This window comes from Priceomyces carsonii (genome assembly GCF_900007245.1).
Source record: "Priceomyces carsonii strain CBS4050 genome assembly, scaffold: Debaryomyces_carsonii_scaffold_1, whole genome shotgun sequence".
Classification (NCBI taxonomy): domain Eukaryota; kingdom Fungi; phylum Ascomycota; class Pichiomycetes; order Serinales; family Debaryomycetaceae; genus Priceomyces; species Priceomyces carsonii.
Window position 1 is genome coordinate 1,951,844 of NW_026946674.1, and position 18,969 is coordinate 1,970,812.

The 18,969-nt window shown below is 37.1% G+C and overlaps 10 protein-coding genes across 10 annotated transcripts; 7 read left to right on the top strand and 3 right to left on the bottom strand.

Moving 5' to 3' along the window:
- Positions 1 to 264: 264 nt before the first annotated feature.
- On the top strand, positions 265 to 2,433 carry PRCAT00001077001 (uncharacterized protein; the record flags this gene model as incomplete). The annotated part of the gene is made up of 1 exon (XM_062950837.1): positions 265 to 2,433. The coding sequence occupies one exon, from the start codon at positions 265 to 267 to the stop codon at positions 2,431 to 2,433; it is 2,169 nt and encodes a 722-aa protein (XP_062807899.1).
- Positions 2,434 to 2,849: 416 nt separating this feature from the next.
- Positions 2,850 to 5,282, top strand: ZCF39 (Zcf39p; the record flags this gene model as incomplete). The annotated part of the gene is made up of 1 exon (XM_062950838.1): positions 2,850 to 5,282. One exon carries the CDS (start codon positions 2,850 to 2,852, stop codon positions 5,280 to 5,282), a length of 2,433 nt encoding a protein of 810 aa, XP_062807900.1.
- A 32-nt stretch (positions 5,283 to 5,314) lies between these two features.
- PRCAT00001079001 (U2 snRNP complex subunit) lies at positions 5,315 to 6,775 on the bottom strand (the record flags this gene model as incomplete). Its single annotated transcript, XM_062950839.1, has 1 exon — positions 5,315 to 6,775. One exon carries the CDS (start codon positions 6,773 to 6,775, stop codon positions 5,315 to 5,317), a length of 1,461 nt encoding a protein of 486 aa, XP_062807901.1.
- Positions 6,776 to 6,942: 167 nt separating this feature from the next.
- Positions 6,943 to 7,254, bottom strand: PRCAT00001080001 (uncharacterized protein; the record flags this gene model as incomplete). The annotated part of the gene is made up of 1 exon (XM_062950840.1): positions 6,943 to 7,254. One exon carries the CDS (start codon positions 7,252 to 7,254, stop codon positions 6,943 to 6,945), a length of 312 nt encoding a protein of 103 aa, XP_062807902.1.
- A 164-nt stretch (positions 7,255 to 7,418) lies between these two features.
- Positions 7,419 to 8,915, top strand: PRCAT00001081001 (uncharacterized protein; the record flags this gene model as incomplete). The annotated part of the gene is made up of 1 exon (XM_062950841.1): positions 7,419 to 8,915. The coding sequence occupies one exon, from the start codon at positions 7,419 to 7,421 to the stop codon at positions 8,913 to 8,915; it is 1,497 nt and encodes a 498-aa protein (XP_062807903.1).
- A 221-nt stretch (positions 8,916 to 9,136) lies between these two features.
- MSS51 (Mss51p) lies at positions 9,137 to 10,429 on the top strand (the record flags this gene model as incomplete). The annotated part of the gene is made up of 1 exon (XM_062950842.1): positions 9,137 to 10,429. The coding sequence occupies one exon, from the start codon at positions 9,137 to 9,139 to the stop codon at positions 10,427 to 10,429; it is 1,293 nt and encodes a 430-aa protein (XP_062807904.1).
- Positions 10,430 to 10,600: 171 nt separating this feature from the next.
- On the top strand, positions 10,601 to 13,018 carry FGR34 (Fgr34p; the record flags this gene model as incomplete). The annotated part of the gene is made up of 1 exon (XM_062950843.1): positions 10,601 to 13,018. The coding sequence occupies one exon, from the start codon at positions 10,601 to 10,603 to the stop codon at positions 13,016 to 13,018; it is 2,418 nt and encodes an 805-aa protein (XP_062807905.1).
- Positions 13,019 to 13,623: 605 nt separating this feature from the next.
- Positions 13,624 to 13,893, top strand: PRCAT00001084001 (uncharacterized protein; the record flags this gene model as incomplete). The annotated part of the gene is made up of 1 exon (XM_062950845.1): positions 13,624 to 13,893. One exon carries the CDS (start codon positions 13,624 to 13,626, stop codon positions 13,891 to 13,893), a length of 270 nt encoding a protein of 89 aa, XP_062807906.1.
- Positions 13,894 to 14,117: 224 nt separating this feature from the next.
- On the top strand, positions 14,118 to 14,462 carry PRCAT00001085001 (uncharacterized protein; the record flags this gene model as incomplete). The annotated part of the gene is made up of 1 exon (XM_062950846.1): positions 14,118 to 14,462. One exon carries the CDS (start codon positions 14,118 to 14,120, stop codon positions 14,460 to 14,462), a length of 345 nt encoding a protein of 114 aa, XP_062807907.1.
- An 83-nt stretch (positions 14,463 to 14,545) lies between these two features.
- On the bottom strand, positions 14,546 to 18,949 carry PRCAT00001086001 (uncharacterized protein; the record flags this gene model as incomplete). Its single annotated transcript, XM_062950847.1, has 1 exon — positions 14,546 to 18,949. One exon carries the CDS (start codon positions 18,947 to 18,949, stop codon positions 14,546 to 14,548), a length of 4,404 nt encoding a protein of 1,467 aa, XP_062807908.1.
- Between the last annotated feature and the right edge of the window lie 20 nt (positions 18,950 to 18,969).

The window sequence follows — 18,969 nt, forward strand, 5'->3', positions numbered from 1 at the left end:
TAGCTATTATCATTAGTGAATCTGTATACAGGATACATACTGAGTATTAATCCTCGAAAAATTAAAGAATCCGTTACCCTCCCTTTACCGTCTTTAGCGAATCAGATTTTAATCAATCTGATTACTGTAACCCAATAGAAAGTCAAGTATCACAAAATTAGGAAAACCTATAAGGACAACTATATTCGTACCCAGTTGAACATATAGAATTTCAAACTACTCCAAAGACGATTAAAGTATCTAGTGCTTGAAGGATCATATAGGATGTTGGGTGTTAGAACGTCTTTATTAAGGGCATCAAAGCGTAGTCTATCATCTACTGCGAGAAAATTTGCAGATGTGCAAGTCACTGTTGACGGTAGAACGGTCTCTATCGAGGCTGGTTCTTCCATTATTCAAGCTGCTGATAAGGCTGGAGTAATGATCCCAAGATACTGTTATCATGATAAGTTAGCTATCGCAGGTAACTGTCGTATGTGTTTAGTTGACGTTGAAAGGATGCCCAAGTTAATTGCTTCGTGTGCCATGCCAGTACAAAATGGAATGGTCGTCCACACAGATTCAGAGAGAATCAAAAAAGCAAGAGAAGGTGTTACCGAAATGCTTTTGGAAAACCATCCCTTGGATTGTCCAATTTGCGATCAAGGTGGAGAATGTGATTTACAGGAACAGTCTAATAGGTATGGCGCAGATCGTGGCAGATTTAAGGAGTTGATGGGTAAAAGAGCTGTCGAAAATAAAGCTATTGGTCCTTTAGTCAAGACTTCGATGAACAGATGCATTCACTGTACTAGATGTGTAAGATTCATGAATGATATTGCAGGCGCTCCTGAATTAGGTACTTCAGGCCGTGGAAATGACTTGCAAATTGGAACGTATATTGAGAGAAATATCAACTCTGAGTTATCAGGTAATATAATTGATTTGTGTCCTGTTGGTGCGTTGACTTCTAAGCCTTATGCATTCAGAGCGAGACCTTGGGAGTTGAAAAGAACAGAGACAATCGATGTAATGGATGCAGTGGGCTCAAACGTTAGGGTTGATGCCAGAGGAATGGAAGTTATGAGAGTTTTACCGAGGCTTAATGATGAAGTCAATGAAGAGTGGATATCTGATAAAACAAGATTTGCCTGCGATGGTTTAAAGACTCAGCGTTTGACCACACCATTAATTAGGAATGGAGACAGATTTGAGCCTGCTACTTGGGATGAAGCATTGTCTACTATTGCTGCAGCATTTAATAAAATTAAACCTGTGGGAGATGAAATAAAAGCAATTTCTGGAGCTTTGACCGATGTAGAGTCCATGGTTGCCATAAAAGATTTGTTGAATAAATTGGGATCAGAGAATGTTACAACTGATGTAAAGCAAGCCAGTGATGTTTACGGTGTTGATGTGAGATCCAATTATACTTTCAACTCTACCATTGATGGCATAGAAGAAGCCGATCAAATTTTATTAGTTGGTACAAACCCAAGACTTGAAGCCGCAGTTTTGAATGCTAGAATTAGGGGTGTGTGGTTGAGACTGAACTTGGAGATTAGCCATGTAGGGCAGGAATTTGAATCTACTTTTGAACTCGAGAACTACGGTAAAGATGCCAGTGCTTTGAAAAAGGCACTTGATGGTGTACTTGGTAAAAAGTTGGCTGCTGCTAAAAACCCAATGATTATTGTTGGTTCTGGTGTTGCTGAGTCCGAAGACGCTGCGGCCCTTTATAATACCGTAGCTGACTTTGCAAGCAAACATTCGAATTTCAATACTCCAGAATGGAATGGTTTGAACTTATTACATCGTGAAGCTTCTCGTGCCGGTGCCCTTGATGTCGGGTTTGTGACATTGAATCCAAAGACAGCTGAAACTAAAGCTAAAATCCTTTATTTATTAGGTGCCGACGAGGTTACCAGTAAAGATATACCAAAGGAAGCTTTCGTAGTTTACCAAGGACATCATGGTGATGTTGGTGCAACTTTTGCTGATGTCATCTTACCAGGTTCTGCTTACACAGAAAAGTCTGCCACTTACGTAAATACTGAGGGTAGGACACAGATAACTCGTGCAGCCACCAATCCCCCCGATTCTGCTCGTGAGGACTGGAAGATCATTAGAGCGTTATCCGAGTACTTAAACTCTCCATTGCCTTATGACGATTTGTATTCTATTAGATCGAGGCTTGGGGAAATTGCACCTCACTTGGTAAGACATGATGTGATTGAACCTGTTTCTCAGGAAGTAGCTCAAATTGGTCTTAAAGACATCGTCTCTAAAAACAAAAATGCTAAGGCTACCGGTAGTCCATTAAAGAATCCTATTGACAATTTCTACTTCACCGACGTTATTTCTAGGTCATCACCTACAATGGCCAAATGTATTGCTTCTTTCGGTGCTAAGATTGATAAGTCAATCGACACGATGCCAACTGTTGATTTTTAATTTTCCAGTCATGAAAATTAATGCCCTCAGAGCTTAAAATCATATTGCATATTATCATTAATGTTTTTGAGTCAGGTTTCATTAATATATCAATCTTCATTGGTTTATATAGATATATTTAGACACTGATCAATATCTCACTTAGAGAAAATAGAATCTTGTATTTTACATTCGTGTTATCTCTAGGGCTTATCGCGGATCTCATCGCGACTTCTATGGTTACGGACATCTCCAGGGGTTTTTGATTCGAGAATAATTAGATAGAAAGAAAATATATCGGTATATCCTTACTAGGATTCAAAAATCAACTAGTTTGATTACTAACGCTGATATATTTTTGGGCAAAAGTACCTAAAGGGTCCAATATAATTAATGGAATAGCTGTATTTAAGTTGACTCAATTGATACTCCCTTAAATGCTGAACTCTGTTCTGAATGGAAGACACCTGGATTCTAGTGAAAGCCAAAACAATTCGGGAAATGACTTTTCCCAGAAATGGAGACAGGTAAGGGCGTGTGCAAGGTGTCATAGATTGAAGATGAAATGCTCTTATGAAGATCCATCTTATCTGGCATGTAAAAGATGTTTTGCTATAGGTGTCGAATGCTCACCAGACGAAGATCCGACTGCTAAATTTGCAAGGAGAAAGAAAAGAAAAACCAAGGAGCTTGATGTGGAAGAGGTAGATATTTCCAAGGAGAGTTCAAAAGTAGCCAAGTTGCTAGAGGAGGCAATGATATCCCTAAATAAGCTTGAGGAACAGACTATTGATCCAAAATCTCCTCGAGTGGTAAAAATTCGTAAGCAGTATGAGTCTATTTCTAAAAAGTTTAAAACCATAAATGGCCCAACTGAACCCAAGGCCGATAATTTAGAACAGCTTCCTGAATCAAAATATCCTGACATTCCATTGAAATCCAATCTCATCAAGGAATTGGTATTTAATTACAAACTTATTACGTTAGAAGAATCGCAAGCGAGGTTCGATTATTTCTTAAACAGCATGCTACCTTACTATCCTGTTATATCATTCTCCTCAAAACTCAAGGATTTCTATTTTTTAGCTGAGAATTCTCCCTTGCTATTAACTGCTATTATATGTGTGACTGCTATAAATGACAACCTGATTCCAGACCTAGATTCTAAGAAGACTCTGAATAATGTGTCATTATTCAATCTATTATCTTACTATCTTGAAAATTTAATATGTCATCAGCTTTATCGGAAGTCGGAGGATTTCACATACCACTTAGTCTATACTTGCTTAATCCTTTCTTTATGGTGCCCGCCTCCCCGTAGATTGGGGAACTTCAAAAATCAGTTGAACTTGTTAATGGCGTTCAATGTTTCTTTGTGCATCGACTTGAGCGAGTCTGTAAAATACGGTACTCGTAGCTTGGAATATTTGCAAGAAACCATGGACAATAGGAATGAAATACGCGCCTTTCTCAGTGTATACTGCTGTTGTGGATCATTAGGATTATCCTTGCCAAAGTTCAAGTTAGTCTCTTGGTCAAAGAGCCACGAAGAAGCTGTTAAACTTTTACTGCAAAAGGGCAAGAACTTGCCTACGGAAAATGATAGGTTCCTATGTTGCTTTGCTCAGGTAATATATCTTGGGCAGGAAATATTTGAATTTTTATCTTCAAGTGGTTCTGGGAACACTGTGAGTGAAATAAATAGTTCTACGAAACGAGGGTCTGATTCCCACTCACCTATCCAACTTTCAAACATCGATTCTTTGCCTTTGAATAATGTCAAGTGGGTGATAAATGGATACGAGCAGTTACTTTATCTGACATTGGTAGAAAGTGGATTTATGCAACCATCAAGTGACAAGTATTTGGGACCAAGCGACGATGCACCCAAAGAAAAATATTTACTTGCCATCATTTATTATCAAATGCTCATGTTAATCTACGATAATTTAGTAAGTGACATTTTTTATCATCAACATGACTTTTCTGGAAAGAAATCTTCTACGACTGGCTTCGAAATGATTGATAAATTGGCATACTTGCAACACATAAGTAAGTTAATAAAGATATGTGAAAATTTGTTAAATTCTTTTATCATTCTAAACATGGAAGAGACTATAAACTATCCCAGTTTTTTTTATTATAGACCATTGCATGCTTTAATTCTACTTATTAGATTAAGATTATTGCTAAAGTCCCAAATTTTCAAGAAGGGCTTTCCTTCTAATAACCCCGAAGATTTAAAGATAAGTGTTGAGCAATATTTCCATGAAATTTCAAAAATATTTGAAAAGAATGAGTTTGAATTCAAGCTGTTGGCATGTTCTCAAATGTCTTCTATTTTAAGTAAAATCTATAAATGGATGATCTTCTCAGAGAGCTATAATGCGCCACTGAATGCTTATAAAGACAATCTGAATTTGGTGAACCTTATGAACATGAGTAAAGATCAGGAGATAGAAAACCTTGAGGTTCCCAAAGAGTTGAATGATACAAATAAGGAAGAAAACATTACTGACTTAAAGGATCATGTTGACCCACCAAAGGGATCATCTGAAATATTATCGTCTCATGTGCTACCTGAAGATGTGGGATCATACGCAAATATGAATGTTTCATCTGATCCTACCGAGATACCTTCCCATTATTCTCTTGAAGATATCTTCAAAGAAATTGATCAAGACATTTTAAACTATTTGAATCCATTAGAGTCAAATTTTGCTTTTAATAATAATGATAACGTTGCAGCAACTCCTCAGAACACCCACAATTTGGATGAAATTAATCTATTTCCAAGTCATACGATAGATGGAGCTACGAATGAATCAAATGAATCGAATGCAAGAGCCAAGCACTACTGGGGTACTTGAACAAGCAGAAATGTAATTGAATAGATACTTTCCTAAAACTTGAAACTTTTTTCATGAGGATGTGTTGCACTTCTGGGCGAACCTCCAATTTGTGATTTTATCTCTTCAACTTCCACATTCTGAATATCATAGGCATGCTCATTGCTTAGTATACTATTATTTGGTTTCGCCAGTGTCTCTTCGAGGACAGTGTATAACGAGCCAGTTTCATTTTCAGCGCCAGTAGAAAGGGTTGCACCCAAAGGTTTCGAATGACTCATCAACTCGCTTAGTTCAACTTTTTGAGGTTCTTCCTCTCGATAATTTTGAGACTCGTTTCCTGTTTCGTTACTAGTTAAATTTAGATTTGATTCATCAACATTTTCATGCTCTCTCTCACTCTCACTCTCGCTCTCACTCTCATCAGAACTTTCCAAATAAGCTTGGGGTTTACCCCAATGTGTCGATATATCAACTTCGATGTTCTTTTGCCCTCCTGTCAGAGATTTGTAACCATCATTATTATATGGGATATCTAAGCCAGGGATCGTGAGAGAATCATAAGCAGGTGGTCGCCCAATTTCTCTGAATACGGCAAGCCATGGTGGAGGTATACTGAAGTCAGCTTCAGGAAGACCTAAAGCGCTTCTGAGTCTACTTGAAACCATCCCTGGTTTTAGTTTTGCGATTTCATCTATATACTCGTCAGATACTTCCCTTCCCTCGCTGTAAACATCACCAAATGCAAATAATCTGGGCTTAGTTTGGAACTTGAAGAATGCGTCATTAAGTTTTTCATAATCTATGTCAAGCTTACCCATTTTTGGCTGCACTCTATCTCTTTGCAGCTGTTTTAAAGATCTATCATCAGTTCCTCTCATATCCTGAATACCTGTATCTTGGATATACTTTGGTAATTCGAAAGGAGGTCTCTCCACACCTTTCCTTGAAGATAAATACTCTCTTTTAGAAGACCAATGATTTGGAACCTGTACTACATTTGGCATCGACTTTATTGTGACCAAGAGAAAAGGGTCCAGTGCATCAATATCACTCATTTCGACAACTCCAGGTCGAGAAGTAGAAGCCTTCAAAAGAGATACTGGCACCTTGTTTCGAATTCTCTGCTGTCGTCTAGATAACTTAACACTTTCGTCACTACTTTCATCGCTTGTATCATCCTCGGAACTAACTTCACGCCACCTTTCATTTTCTTCCTTCAGATCGCTAACACTATTAGACGAAGTGTTACTCTCTATCCTATCATTATCCGTTCTTTGGAACTTTAGGAAAACAGATTGATATTCAGCTACAAGGTCATCATCTTCGAACTCAACATTATTTTGTTTGATAGAATTGTTAAACACTGGTTTTTTCGTAGTCTTAGTCTTGTTACTCAAGTTGGTTGCATCAGCTTTATCTCTATTGTCTACTTTATCTTTCAGATTCTGTAACTTCCTAAGCTTGCTTTTCTGACGTCTGATGGAGTTTTTGGACCTCTTTTCAGCTCCCATTATACCTTCAGCTACAATTTCGTCTTAAAAGTTGAACTTATCTTTCCAATTAGATGCCTCAATATTTACACAAAAAAGAAAGTAGTAGGTAAAGAACTAGTAAAGAAAGGAAACATCAATAATAAAACCATGTATATAACTACAAATGCAAACAAGTTCTCTAGCTATTATGGAGGTGATCTCTCCTTTATTAAAGAGTCTTCGAAGCTCTTAACGCGTCTAACAAGATTGTCTATTCTGCTACCCAAGTCTGCGTCACCTGCATCAATAATTCCATTAAACTCTCCAAGCTTGTCTTCGATTTCCCTAACAAGCTCCAACATTGAGGAGCCGTGGTTAGTAGCATTTTTTGAAACATCTTCATTGTGATCATCATTTCTGGTGACTTTATTTCGCACAGACTGACCAGTGAACTCTCCTCCATCTAATTGTGGAGTGGTGAGACCACGAACATCTGCTGGTGCTTCTGTAACATCCATGTGTGGTGTAATAGAGTAGAGGAATATAAAGAAAAGATTAATTCCAACACAACTAAGGTTTGAGACGAGCTTTATTCAAGACTCGCAACGATATTTTAGTTTCTTAATCATTTCTATAATTTGTAGTGCGAATATTATATTAATCTTTAGCTCATAGTACTATTATGGAGAATAGGAAGACAGTTTTACACGTTTTCTGCATCATATTCGTTTGGCTTCAAGTCGTATTTGCTGTGAATGATCAATTTCGTAAATCTAAGTATTCAATAAAGTATAATGATGCATATATTCCTAAAAATCACGCAAAAGCTCTTCTAACACTGAACTACAATGAACAATATAATGGAATATATGAAATACTCAAAATAGATAGAGAAACAGAACAGGCGCAATATATATGCCTTTTGCCTAGAAATGGCTCGCAAACTGATCCCCTTTTAGAGTCTGATCATTATGCCATCAGCAATGAAACGAAGCTTATCGAAAATGCAGTTGAAGTAATAGGAAACTCGTTCTCTACGAGCTCATGCGTGTACGCATACGCACTAGATGGTGGATATTGGACTTTTTCATATTGTTTTGGTGACAAGGTTTCTCAGTTCCATCCCTCTCTAGAAAAATTAATGATGACAGGGAAGCATGTACCTGAATACCCTGATTACGTGTACATTTTAGGGCGGTTTAATGGCCCCTCTAAAGGTGCGATAAAGATAGAAAATCAATCGCCGTGGAATAGTAGCCGATTATCTGCATCAGATTTCTCTCTTACGGACAATAAGGTGAGCCCTTTTACTCCTGGATCGATATATGACAGGCATACTCAAAGATCCTTAAGACATACTCTTTCGGATGGAGAGCTTTGTGATCTCACTCTTCAGCCAAGAAAAGTTGACGTGATTTATAAATGTCATTTGCATCATCTTGGAAAGCCAGAAATCTTGAGCGTCCATGAAGTTAAAACATGCCAATATGAAATGACAATAAGCATTCCTCAATTATGCTCCATTCGAGAATTGAGACCTACTAATGCTGATGATATGGAGAACAAGATAGAGTGTAAGTTGATTGATGAAATAGATAGTGCTCTTCCATCCTATACTCCTGACTTTGAAAAATACAATAATAAGGCACCATTCAATGATAGAAAATTCCCGGTTCCGCTTTTCTACAAAATTAATTTATCAAGTCTTTGGCTATCACCTTGTGGAAGTAACTTTTATTTGGGTCAAAATAAAGTGGAAACGTCAACTTCCAACCTTTATTTTAATTTGAGAACTGTTCTTGTCTTTAACGGAGAGTACAATTCCGATCAAGAGTTAGCCAATAAGGTTTCAAAAATGGTTGCCAATGGTATTGGCAGAATTTTTATTGCACCACAAACTGATTTAGAAGAGAAGCAACTATTGGTACAATGGAGTGACAGTTTTACATTATGGTTCGAACTTTATGACTTTTATGCAACATTGATATACTTGGTAAGAATACAGAGAGATGGCTCTTTTCCAGAGAAAACTTTAGATGTTAAGTTGGTAGATCCGAACAATATGCTTGATCACAATGGCAGCGTTGTTGATCCTCCGAAATGGGATGCCACGAAGAATGCATGGAATTTTGAAGAATTTTCCAAGAGTACAGTTAAGGTAGCTGATACTGCTTTGTAGTTACTCTCCACTTCAATCTACTCTTTGCATCATTTTGACATGTTGGTTGCAAACTAAATGTACGACATTATTGATTAGATATAGAACGTGTAAATTTGAGAATGGCGATAAAATATCATCTCCGGTATGATCGAGCTTAAAAAATTATAGAAGATTTAACGAATATAAGATTTCAAGTAATTTAGTCCGTATACAGAGTACCCTCAGGTCGAACTGTAAATATGGTCTTCTCAGTTTACATTAGACTGGCTCCAAAGACGGGTTTAACAGGCACTAAAACATCATTCAAAGGTCAATGGAGGAATATATCACTTCTTAAAAGAATACTATTTTTGGATAATTCTGATAATAAGGATATATTAGAGACCCCCTTCTACAAATGGGACGAATCTCCGTATGAAGATATCCGTATGAGGGCGGCATTCATTCGAACCAAAGCACTCTGTCCAGTCACGAAGAAATCTGTTAACTTTGTGTGTCCATATTCTGGTATTCCGACCCATCACTCGAAGGAAGCATGGGAAGAAGACGAGGTATATCAGTCAGAGAAGAAATATGAACTTTTGAAAAAGGTAAACCTATATGAGCATGATTTGCGATCTGGCCGTAAGTTTGATGAATTTGTTTTCCCAGGTCCACAGGAACACGATTTTACGACTAGCATGTCATCTTGGGATACTTTTTTCTATACTAGAGATTTCAACCCTATGAACACTGAATTCAACTTAGCTGCAGCATCCAAAGTTTTAACTTATCCCATAACTATCGCATCTGTTATGCATAAGTTTTCACCATATGATATTGCGCCCAAGGGACCTATTGCTTTAGAAGGTCTAAGATCTTTATCTGCACTTCGTTATACTTTGTACCCTCCTTATGCAAAATCAAGGGATACTTCGGGTACATTTAAAGAAAGACCGATGAGGATTTTTTTGGTAGGAGCAAAGATGGAAGCTATGTTGCCAGGATATGTTTGGAAACAGTTTGGCTATTTGTTTCCCGAAACTAAGTTTGAGATTCATTTCATAGGACCTGAGTGCTATTTTGATCCTGAAACTAGATCATTTCAGTCTACAGATCAGCCGCATGGTCGGCCCATGGTCAATAAGTTTGACGAGCAAATATCGCTCCTTCACCATACACAATATTTCAACGATGTTTATGATACACAAGATTTATTTCCATTTGATCCTTACTTGGATGTATTTTTCTTGTTTCATCCCGGTTTTACGACTGCTGATGAGCTAGTGTGGGATAAATCTTTGAAAGGGTTATTGGAGTCAAAATGTGCTGTCTTTGTGACTGGATACCATGAACGGGATATACTGAGGGAGGTTGACTGGCTCAAAAATCATAAATTGAATAAAGAGATGGACGTGTTGATGGATACGACAAAAAACATTTTTGGATCTACTAAATTGGATTTAATGGATACAAATCCTACTGAAACATTTCAAGCAAACAATCAGATATTTGCCTTCAGGGGTAAAAGATATCATGCAATCAAGAAGTGAACAAAATCATGTGTATACATATATATGTATTTCCAAAGAGGAAATTATCTTGTAAATAGTACTATATTACTTATTTTATACCTGGTACTTGCTAATATACAGTTCACTAATATACTTTTGCGAAAAGTGGTATAAGCAGATAACTACTATAAACCTTTTATCCAGCTCAAGATGGACGTTCCTTTCCCTTTGTTCTTGAAAGTTAAGCATTTGAATCTTTCAGAAGAGGAGGATAAACTTATTGGAGATGAATACATAGTAAATGTGACTTTGAGGCATAAAATTAAAGATATAAAAAATCTGGTTTGGAAAAATTCAGAACACTTCGCCCTACGACCATTATTCTTGCACTTAGTCTATGAAGAAAGAGATCTAGATGATAATGAGTGCCTTAGTGATATTCTACAAACAGCTCAAGTGATCGGTGAAAGTTATCAGAATGTTGGACTCACTATTGATTATACGTTAATGCATTCACCCTCAGTTCCACGGCGAGATCCAGGAATAGAATTCTTTGATTTGGTTGTACAGTGGTGGGATGCAAGCGGAAAATATCAAGAATCTACCTTCAGAGAATCTTTGTACTCCTCAATTGATACAATAAGAGACTACATGATAGAGAAAAGTGGAGGATCACTCCATAGTGGCAATTTCAAATTCCTCTTGACATCAACAAATGAAGTCATTAATGATAACAGCCTCACACTTTCTCAGATCCTCAAGATAGATGTTACACCAATGATACCAGTTATTTTTAAAATAGTTCCTGTACTGGGGAATACTCAACGTTATCTAATCAAAATTGAATCACATTTTCCAAGCTTACAGCAGGGATCAAATTTATTTGAAATTAATCTGCGTACAACAGTCAAGGAGTTTAAAGATCAGATAATATACAGAATGGATCACAATTCTGTTGCAAGAACGTTTTACGATCAGATTAGCTTGTATTATAATACTCACTTAATTGTGAGTCCATATGAGAATGATGCTTCTTGTCTATATGATATCCTATCCTCGGAAAGAGAACGCTTACAGCCTGGAGAAGTTATTTCAATAAATTTGGAAGTCTCTGAGAATTTAAATGGATCAGGAGGTGTTTTGAGCAGGGATTTTTGGAGAGACTTGAGGGCTCCTGGAAGGTTTGAGTTCTTACCTGCTGAAGGAAGTAATATTAATACACAGACTTCAAGGCAAGGGAATAGGCAAAGTCCTAGAAAGTTCTCTCCTTATGAGCCCACTAGAATAGTTCTTGCGGATGGCAATGAATGGAATTTGACTGGTGAGTCCTTTGACAGGATACACTCAACAGGAGGCAACTCAAAGGACTTGTTGGTTTCGCAGCATGATATTTCACCTATTATATACGATATAAAATTGAATCTTGAGAACGAAACGCAAAGTGCCTCACTAAGCAGCTCACAATGTTTTATAGTGGACAACAGTATGCATCAACCATATTTACTCTTGAGCCCCTCAGGTGCAGCAAGGTTAAATAATACATTCCAAGGCTCCGACAAAAGATCATTGATGCAGCAAGTGAAAGTGTTGATTCATAATGATGGTCAAAATGCGATTGATAATACTCAGCATCCTCAATCCAACGAGGGCCTGGGAGGTAATGCTGACGCGGCCGGTTTTATTACTAACATTTCTGTATCAATTATTCGAGGGATGATAAGTTTTCTTAGTAGGAACCTCCATGTCATTATTCCTAATATGTTCAAGGTTGTTTTTTTCGTATATGTCTTTGGTCTTAATCAAATACTTTTCAAATTTTGGAAGCAAAATATTGTCATAGTTTTGCTTTTAGGTGTTTTATATGTCTTGTTTTATTCAAATAGTTTCATATTGGACTGGATAGAGGAAAGGATATGGCCAGAAAATGAAGATATTGGCACAGTATCAAGGACTGTTAATATCTTGTTAAGAACTACGTCTAGTACCTTGCGCTTCACTCAAAGCCTTCGAATAAGACTCGCTGATAATGTCATTGAAGCATTGACGAATCGGTTGATCAAGCATTCAGTATCAAGGACAAGAGATTATGAATATTTAATCAAAAAGAGAAGATGGACATTCACGGTTACAGATAATTTAATTAATCTTTGGAAGGACATAATTATTCAAATCTTGACTCTCTTTCCATCATTACATTCAGAAATTAAAAACAAGTTGAACGAGGAGAAGGACATCGAGATGAATGAGTTAGAAAACCTTGTAAACCATTTGGAGGATAGAATGCATGAACATTTAATAAGATATAATTCGAAACATTCAACTGATTTTCAGGTTACTTACCATTCTAGCTACCGAGCTACGAAGGAAGAATTAAATTATCTTGATCGAAATCTAGATGAAGATCTGGGTCAAGATTTCGATCCTCATGTTATGGAAAAACGTTATCGGTTGTTAATCTATTGTTCCCGAATATTAGAGTCTGATTTCGCCGACTTCGTGAAAGGCTTCGAAAGCGACTCTCGGGAAGACCATTCCGCTATTTCGGAGGAACTTCCCATAGAAGAGAGGGATCACCAGCTTGATCAACATCTGCTGGGTTTGGCAACCGGGATACAATTGCACGAGTAACACGGCTATCAGGAAGTAACCCCACCTTATAACTAAGTAGCGTTCATGTGTATATTTCATACCAAATAAAGAGAGCCATTCCATCTTCTTTCAAAAGTCAGCAGTGCTTGCTTTTGTTAATCGCGGCCAGCCAGATTACAACTGGCATCGTAATAGAAAAGCAGACTATATGCCGTCTTGTTTCACGAGAAGTCCTTAGACGAGAAACCCGTTTACTGGATCAGTCTCCCAAAAAACACGGCTCGTGTCTGGCCAGGCCCTGATCTCTGATCTTGTGTCTGCGGTTGTGAAAATTTTTCGCTGGCTGCACTGTCTAGAAACGAAACGCGCTGGCCGCGAAGCTAAATTTAATAGCGAACTGTATTGTCAATATTTACCTTTAACTTAAACGAGCATGCGAACATACAATCCCAGCTTGCAATTGTTTTGATTGAATCGACACAACGTGAGAATTGCAGTATCACTCTGTCGAGGCGGCTCGATTACAGTAGAATGAGGTTCATGGAAAATTATAAATAGGGACACTGGCTACCTTTTTTCTTCCTAACTTTTTTTAATCATTAGATCAATTTAATCCAACTACAAGTCTTTCGCTAACTACTACAATGCAATTCTCAATCGTCGCTTTATTCGCTGTTGCCGCCGTCGCTGTCAAGGCTGACACTGTCACTGAGACTGATGTCTCTACCACTTTGGCTACCATCACTTCATGTGGTCCAGAAGTCACCAACTGTCCAGCTGAGGAATCATCCTCTGTTGCTCCAGTTTCTAGCGTTGCTAACGTTTCCACTTGGGAAGGTGCTGCTGCTGGTAAGGGCCAATACGGTGTTGCCGGTGCTGCTGCTTTAGCTGCTGGTGCTTTATTAGCTTTGTAAGTGCTTTTATTATATATGGATTTATATTCTGGTAAATACCGGTACTGGTCTATAATGTATATTAGGCATGTTATATAGGTTTTAATGGGACTTCAGCTTAAAATTTTTATTGTAAATTTTGTGTTCATTTCTAAATACTATGAAGCTCAATGATGAAAGCAGGGCTTTCCATTGTGCTGTTTATCATGTTGTGAGCCAAATACCTTGGCAACATGTAACAAGTTATGGTAAGTTATCCGTCTCCATTCTTAAAGATTTTTCTAACTGTTACAGGTCACATTGCGTACTTGTTGGGCAAGCCTGAAAATTCTCGACAGGTCGGCACATCCTTAAAACACTGTGCATACATAATAAAGGAGCTAAACGAAGTGAATGACATTGAAATAAACTTGAAGAACCTACCATGGTGGAGAGTGGTTCTGAGCAGTGGCAAGATATCACGAAGGGAAAATTCAAAGGGGCAACTTGATCAAGCGCGTATTTTGAAGTCAGAAGGCGTAGAAGTTCTGGAAAGCTATTCGATAGATCTAGATGAATTTGGATGGTTTCCTGAGGAGGCTGAAATCTAATATTGTAATGAATTAATAACTGGTAAAGAAAGAGTTCTATTTGATACAAGTCTATAACTATAAATAAAAATGCTAAAAAGTCTTCACTTTTCATTTTTTAAATTTTGGCTCATAGAAGACCGTGGTAAAGAATTGATGACTTTATTTCTGTTTCTCTTCGGGGCCTTTGATTTAATTTGTCTATTACTTTTTTTCAAGTCTCCTTTTTCTTGTGGCATCATTTGCTTTTGAACTTTCGCAGTTTCCTCTTCCCACCACTTCGCAAATTCTTGCTCCCTCTGAATATCTTGCAACGACTGACGTTCTCTCTGTATCTCCTTAGCTTCTTCAACCTTAAGCGCTTCTTGGAGCATTACCTCAGCTAGTGACAATACGTTCGTAGTCTCTTCTTTGGGGTTCAAGGAATATGGTTCGTGATCCTTACTTAGATTTTGGTTACTTTCATCCTTTCTTATGGAACTTTTTTCACTCACTGAGATTTCAGAGCTCCCAGATGAGTATTGCCCATCTATAGACCACGTATTACCACTGGTTGTAGACTCACAACTATAATTATAATTAGAGCTTGCTAACCTTTTCCTTTCTTTTTGTGATAAACGCATAGTTGGACCTATCTTCACTTTAGAAGAACCCTTGGTATTCGCAGAAACTTCCTTGCCTAATATCGGTTGTTTCTCTATGTAGCATGTCTCCGGCTTAGAATTCCACGCATTAATAGGAGTTGAATTCTTTCTTTGAGGATTGCTCAAAGCCGATTGATTTTCTTTAGAGAGGAGAGGTGTTTCAGGGCTTGTGCGTATTCGATTTATTTTAAATGATTCTTTATCAGACAGTGATTCATTAGGGGTTATTATTGTAGATGATGCATTATGAATAGAGCTTTCCCCTTTAGAATCCTGTTCCAATTCTTCAAAGCTTTCGTCTATTGCAGATTCATTCGCCTTGCGTATTTCCGATTGAGCAAATTTTCTGAATATATCAACGTCGGAACCATTAGATGAGCTCTTCCTTGAATTACTTCTATTCTTTTGCTTATAATCAAACTTTTTCTCTTCATATTTTGCTTCTACTAATGGTTCAAAGCCATTACATCCTTTTTTATCACTTATAAAAAGCTCATTGAAATCAATGCGATTGAAGAGAAATGAGGAAATTAGAAAAGTTGAATTATTTTTAAACCAACCTTTGTCTTCGTATAATCCAGTGACATGTCCTGAATTCCAAAGATCAACTGATTTACATCGTTGAAAAAAAATCATATGCCTTTCCATAGATTTCAAAACATCAAGTGGTAATTCCTTGATCATGGGGTCGAACAACAATATCTCAAGATTGTTGTAAAAAAACCAACAACAATTCATGAAAAGTTTTTTTGCGTTCATATTATTTGCATGCAATAATAATATGAGAACATTATTCAAAGTGACGAGATCCTTAATAGCTAGCTGAAAAAGATCTTTCAAATCAAAGAGCATTAATTGGTCGGCAATTTCTATGAATTCCAACATATGGTTTATAAAATCATCACAACTGTTCAGTATTTCACTAAACATGTTGAATAAATCATGATTACTTTTACCATATATATGCATCAAAATCACATTAAATTGAAATCGGCTGAATGACTCGAAGTTTATTGTATAAATATTGGTGGTCCATCTGGTTGAAAATATTGTTTCAAAAAATGCAGACCTTGCGATAAGAATAGGGGAGTAACAAGTTGTCAGACCATCCTTTAAATTGACTAATACGTTCCCGTCGTTCTCTTCGAGTATGCTTTCGAAAGCTTTCAAAAACTGTCTTTGATTAGGTAGTTTTCCAAAACTGTTTCCTAGTTGAGACAAATGCAAAAGACTTTCAAAGCCTTCTTTCACGACCCTTATTTCAGATGGGCAATTTGAGCCAGTGGGATATTGATCCCAAATGCTTAACGTTGTGTTGGTGTAGACAAGATATACGAATATAAGTAATGATCTTATATCGATTTGGTTTTCAATGATTATAACCTTCTCAATAAGATCTACGTGCCCCGTCAAGCCACCTTCGTCAAATCTACCGCTAAAAGATTTGTTCAAAATTTTATTAAAAAAGGGGCTCCTTTTTTCGAATATCTTTTTATGGAAAGGAACGGAAACATCGATATTGAGTATTTTTATCACAAAATCATAATCTCTATCTCCTTTCGTTAAGCTCTTTAATATAATTTCCATCTCCTTATCCAAATAATAGTTATGAATTCTTGAGGCAACACCATTTGAAACTGAATTCTGGTAAGTTTTCCTTACCGTTGTCCTCTTATGGGTCAGTGAATCATATCTACTGATGTGTCTCCGATAGAGTAAATCAAAAGAACACTTTAAGTCATTGATTTCTTCGTGACCTTCTTCTTTTTCTTCATCTTCGTCATCTTCATGCTGTTCTTCTCCTTGAATATCTCGTGAATAGGCGGAACCTTGCGAGGAATTCTTATCTCTGACTATACTAGTATACAAAAAGTCTGTAACATAATTATCATTTGCACTGGGATCTTGAAGAATCATCTCTTGTTTCCTATCACACTTCGCATTATTAATGGCACTAAGGTACTCAATGTCTTTAAAAAAATCATTTTTCTGTAGTTTAAAAGGTAATGCATCAATTTCATCTCGGATAAACGCAAATGACAAAAAATCAGAGTCGCAAGCAACCTTCGTAACTTTATTCATACTTTCTATTTTTCTGAACTTATTCTTAAATAAAGGAACCAAAGATTTAGACGATTCAACCATCGAATTTTTTCGCAGTCTTGGCTGATTTGATTTGAGGAATAAGGAACCATTCCTGGTGCAAAGAATTATCGAGCCATCACCAGATACGTCAATGTCGACCGCTCGCATATCGCTGTCATAAGATTTCCACACAAAATTGTATTTTGTATTTCTGAAGTCATCCTGAGATAAATTGAATCCTACAACATCACCATTATCGAGCAAAAGAGCAATAGATTGATGATTCCTTAAGGCAACTTTTTCAATACTGATCATTTGTGTTAACCTCGTGGGCTTGAATACATCAAAATTATTTTCAAGATTCCCTTTGGCTGGTATCTTGGGAAGCTTATAATGTTGATGCTGGAAGTACATGTGAATTTCATTATTAGTTGTTATCACACAAGTACAGGTCTCGCTAGTTTCAACAAACTTGATATCCTCTCTCAATGATATCTTCTTGGGAGTCTCTTGAATTCTTCCCTTATACAATGTGGCCCTCAGTCTAAACTCGTGTATTTTACCAACATCTGTAGTGAACCCCATTTGACCTAGATTTAATCCCCAAAAAAATATGTCATTCTTCGCAAAAGCTAAAGAATGAACATTTGAGGCAGCAATTCCCCTAATGAAATGAGTATTTCGCCTCAAATCGCCACATAAAACTTCTCTAGGTGTTGCATCAAACGCCTCCTTTTGGTCCTTAAACCCACCCAACGTAGCAGAAGCTGAACATGAAACCAGGGGCCCTAACTGAAAGAAGTTATTTAATCCCCATGTGTATATTTCATTATCCGAAGTCAACGCAATTGAATGATGGTTGGAAATAGCTATTTCTTTCACTTTCTTTCGTTGGCAGCATGTTTGAGATCCGAGACCACTGTAATGAAAAAATTCTATGAGCTTAAATCGAAAATCGTTACCTAAATCTTTTGTCCCGTGGCCCAATCTGCCTTTAGAACCCACGCCACAAGAAAACAAATTTCCGTCTTTTGTGAGCACCAAAGAATGATTTTTTGATAACTTTACCGACCTATATCTTGGTTTTTGTAGTTTTTCATAAATCAGAGCTTGTTCGTTGACATTAACTCTGAAAAATTTATGTGACAAGCGAGAAGGAATTGCCCGATCTGAGGCATCTCCCACGCCTAAATTATTATTGATATTAGACCCATACATATAGATGTCTGAGCCACATCTTGACTCTGGCAGCCATTTGGATTCAGATTTCTTCGTTCTTCGAGCAGATGGTTCCTTGTTGGCTCCTTCCAGTGATTGACCCTCGCTCACAATAAACCGATGTTGTAAATGGTACTCGTTATTCTCATCAATATATTCAGGTATCCAATAAAGATCTTTGAAATCATTGCCTAATAGTTGTATTGGTGTTAGTTTGTTTCTATCTTTGCTCCTCATAAGTTCATAAAAGGAAGTGTTGGATTGCAAGCTATTATTGTTCCCTAGCTGTTCTAATAATAATGTAAAGCAAGCTATCCTTTTGTAGAAAAAAACATAGTGCAAACAATTCCAGCCATTTTCGTAATCCGCTAGTGGTAAAACTTTCTTAACTTCACTATTTCTGAGTAGATGTTTCAATAAATCAAGCCTATTTGTTAAAATTAATATATGAAGAACAGTTCTACCAAATATGTCTCTCCCTACTATCTCATTTTTAGACAACTTTGAAATCGTCAGCAGTAGTGACTGCTTTTTAACTTCAGTATCTGAACTCGCGCTCATGTTAAAGAATGAGAATCATT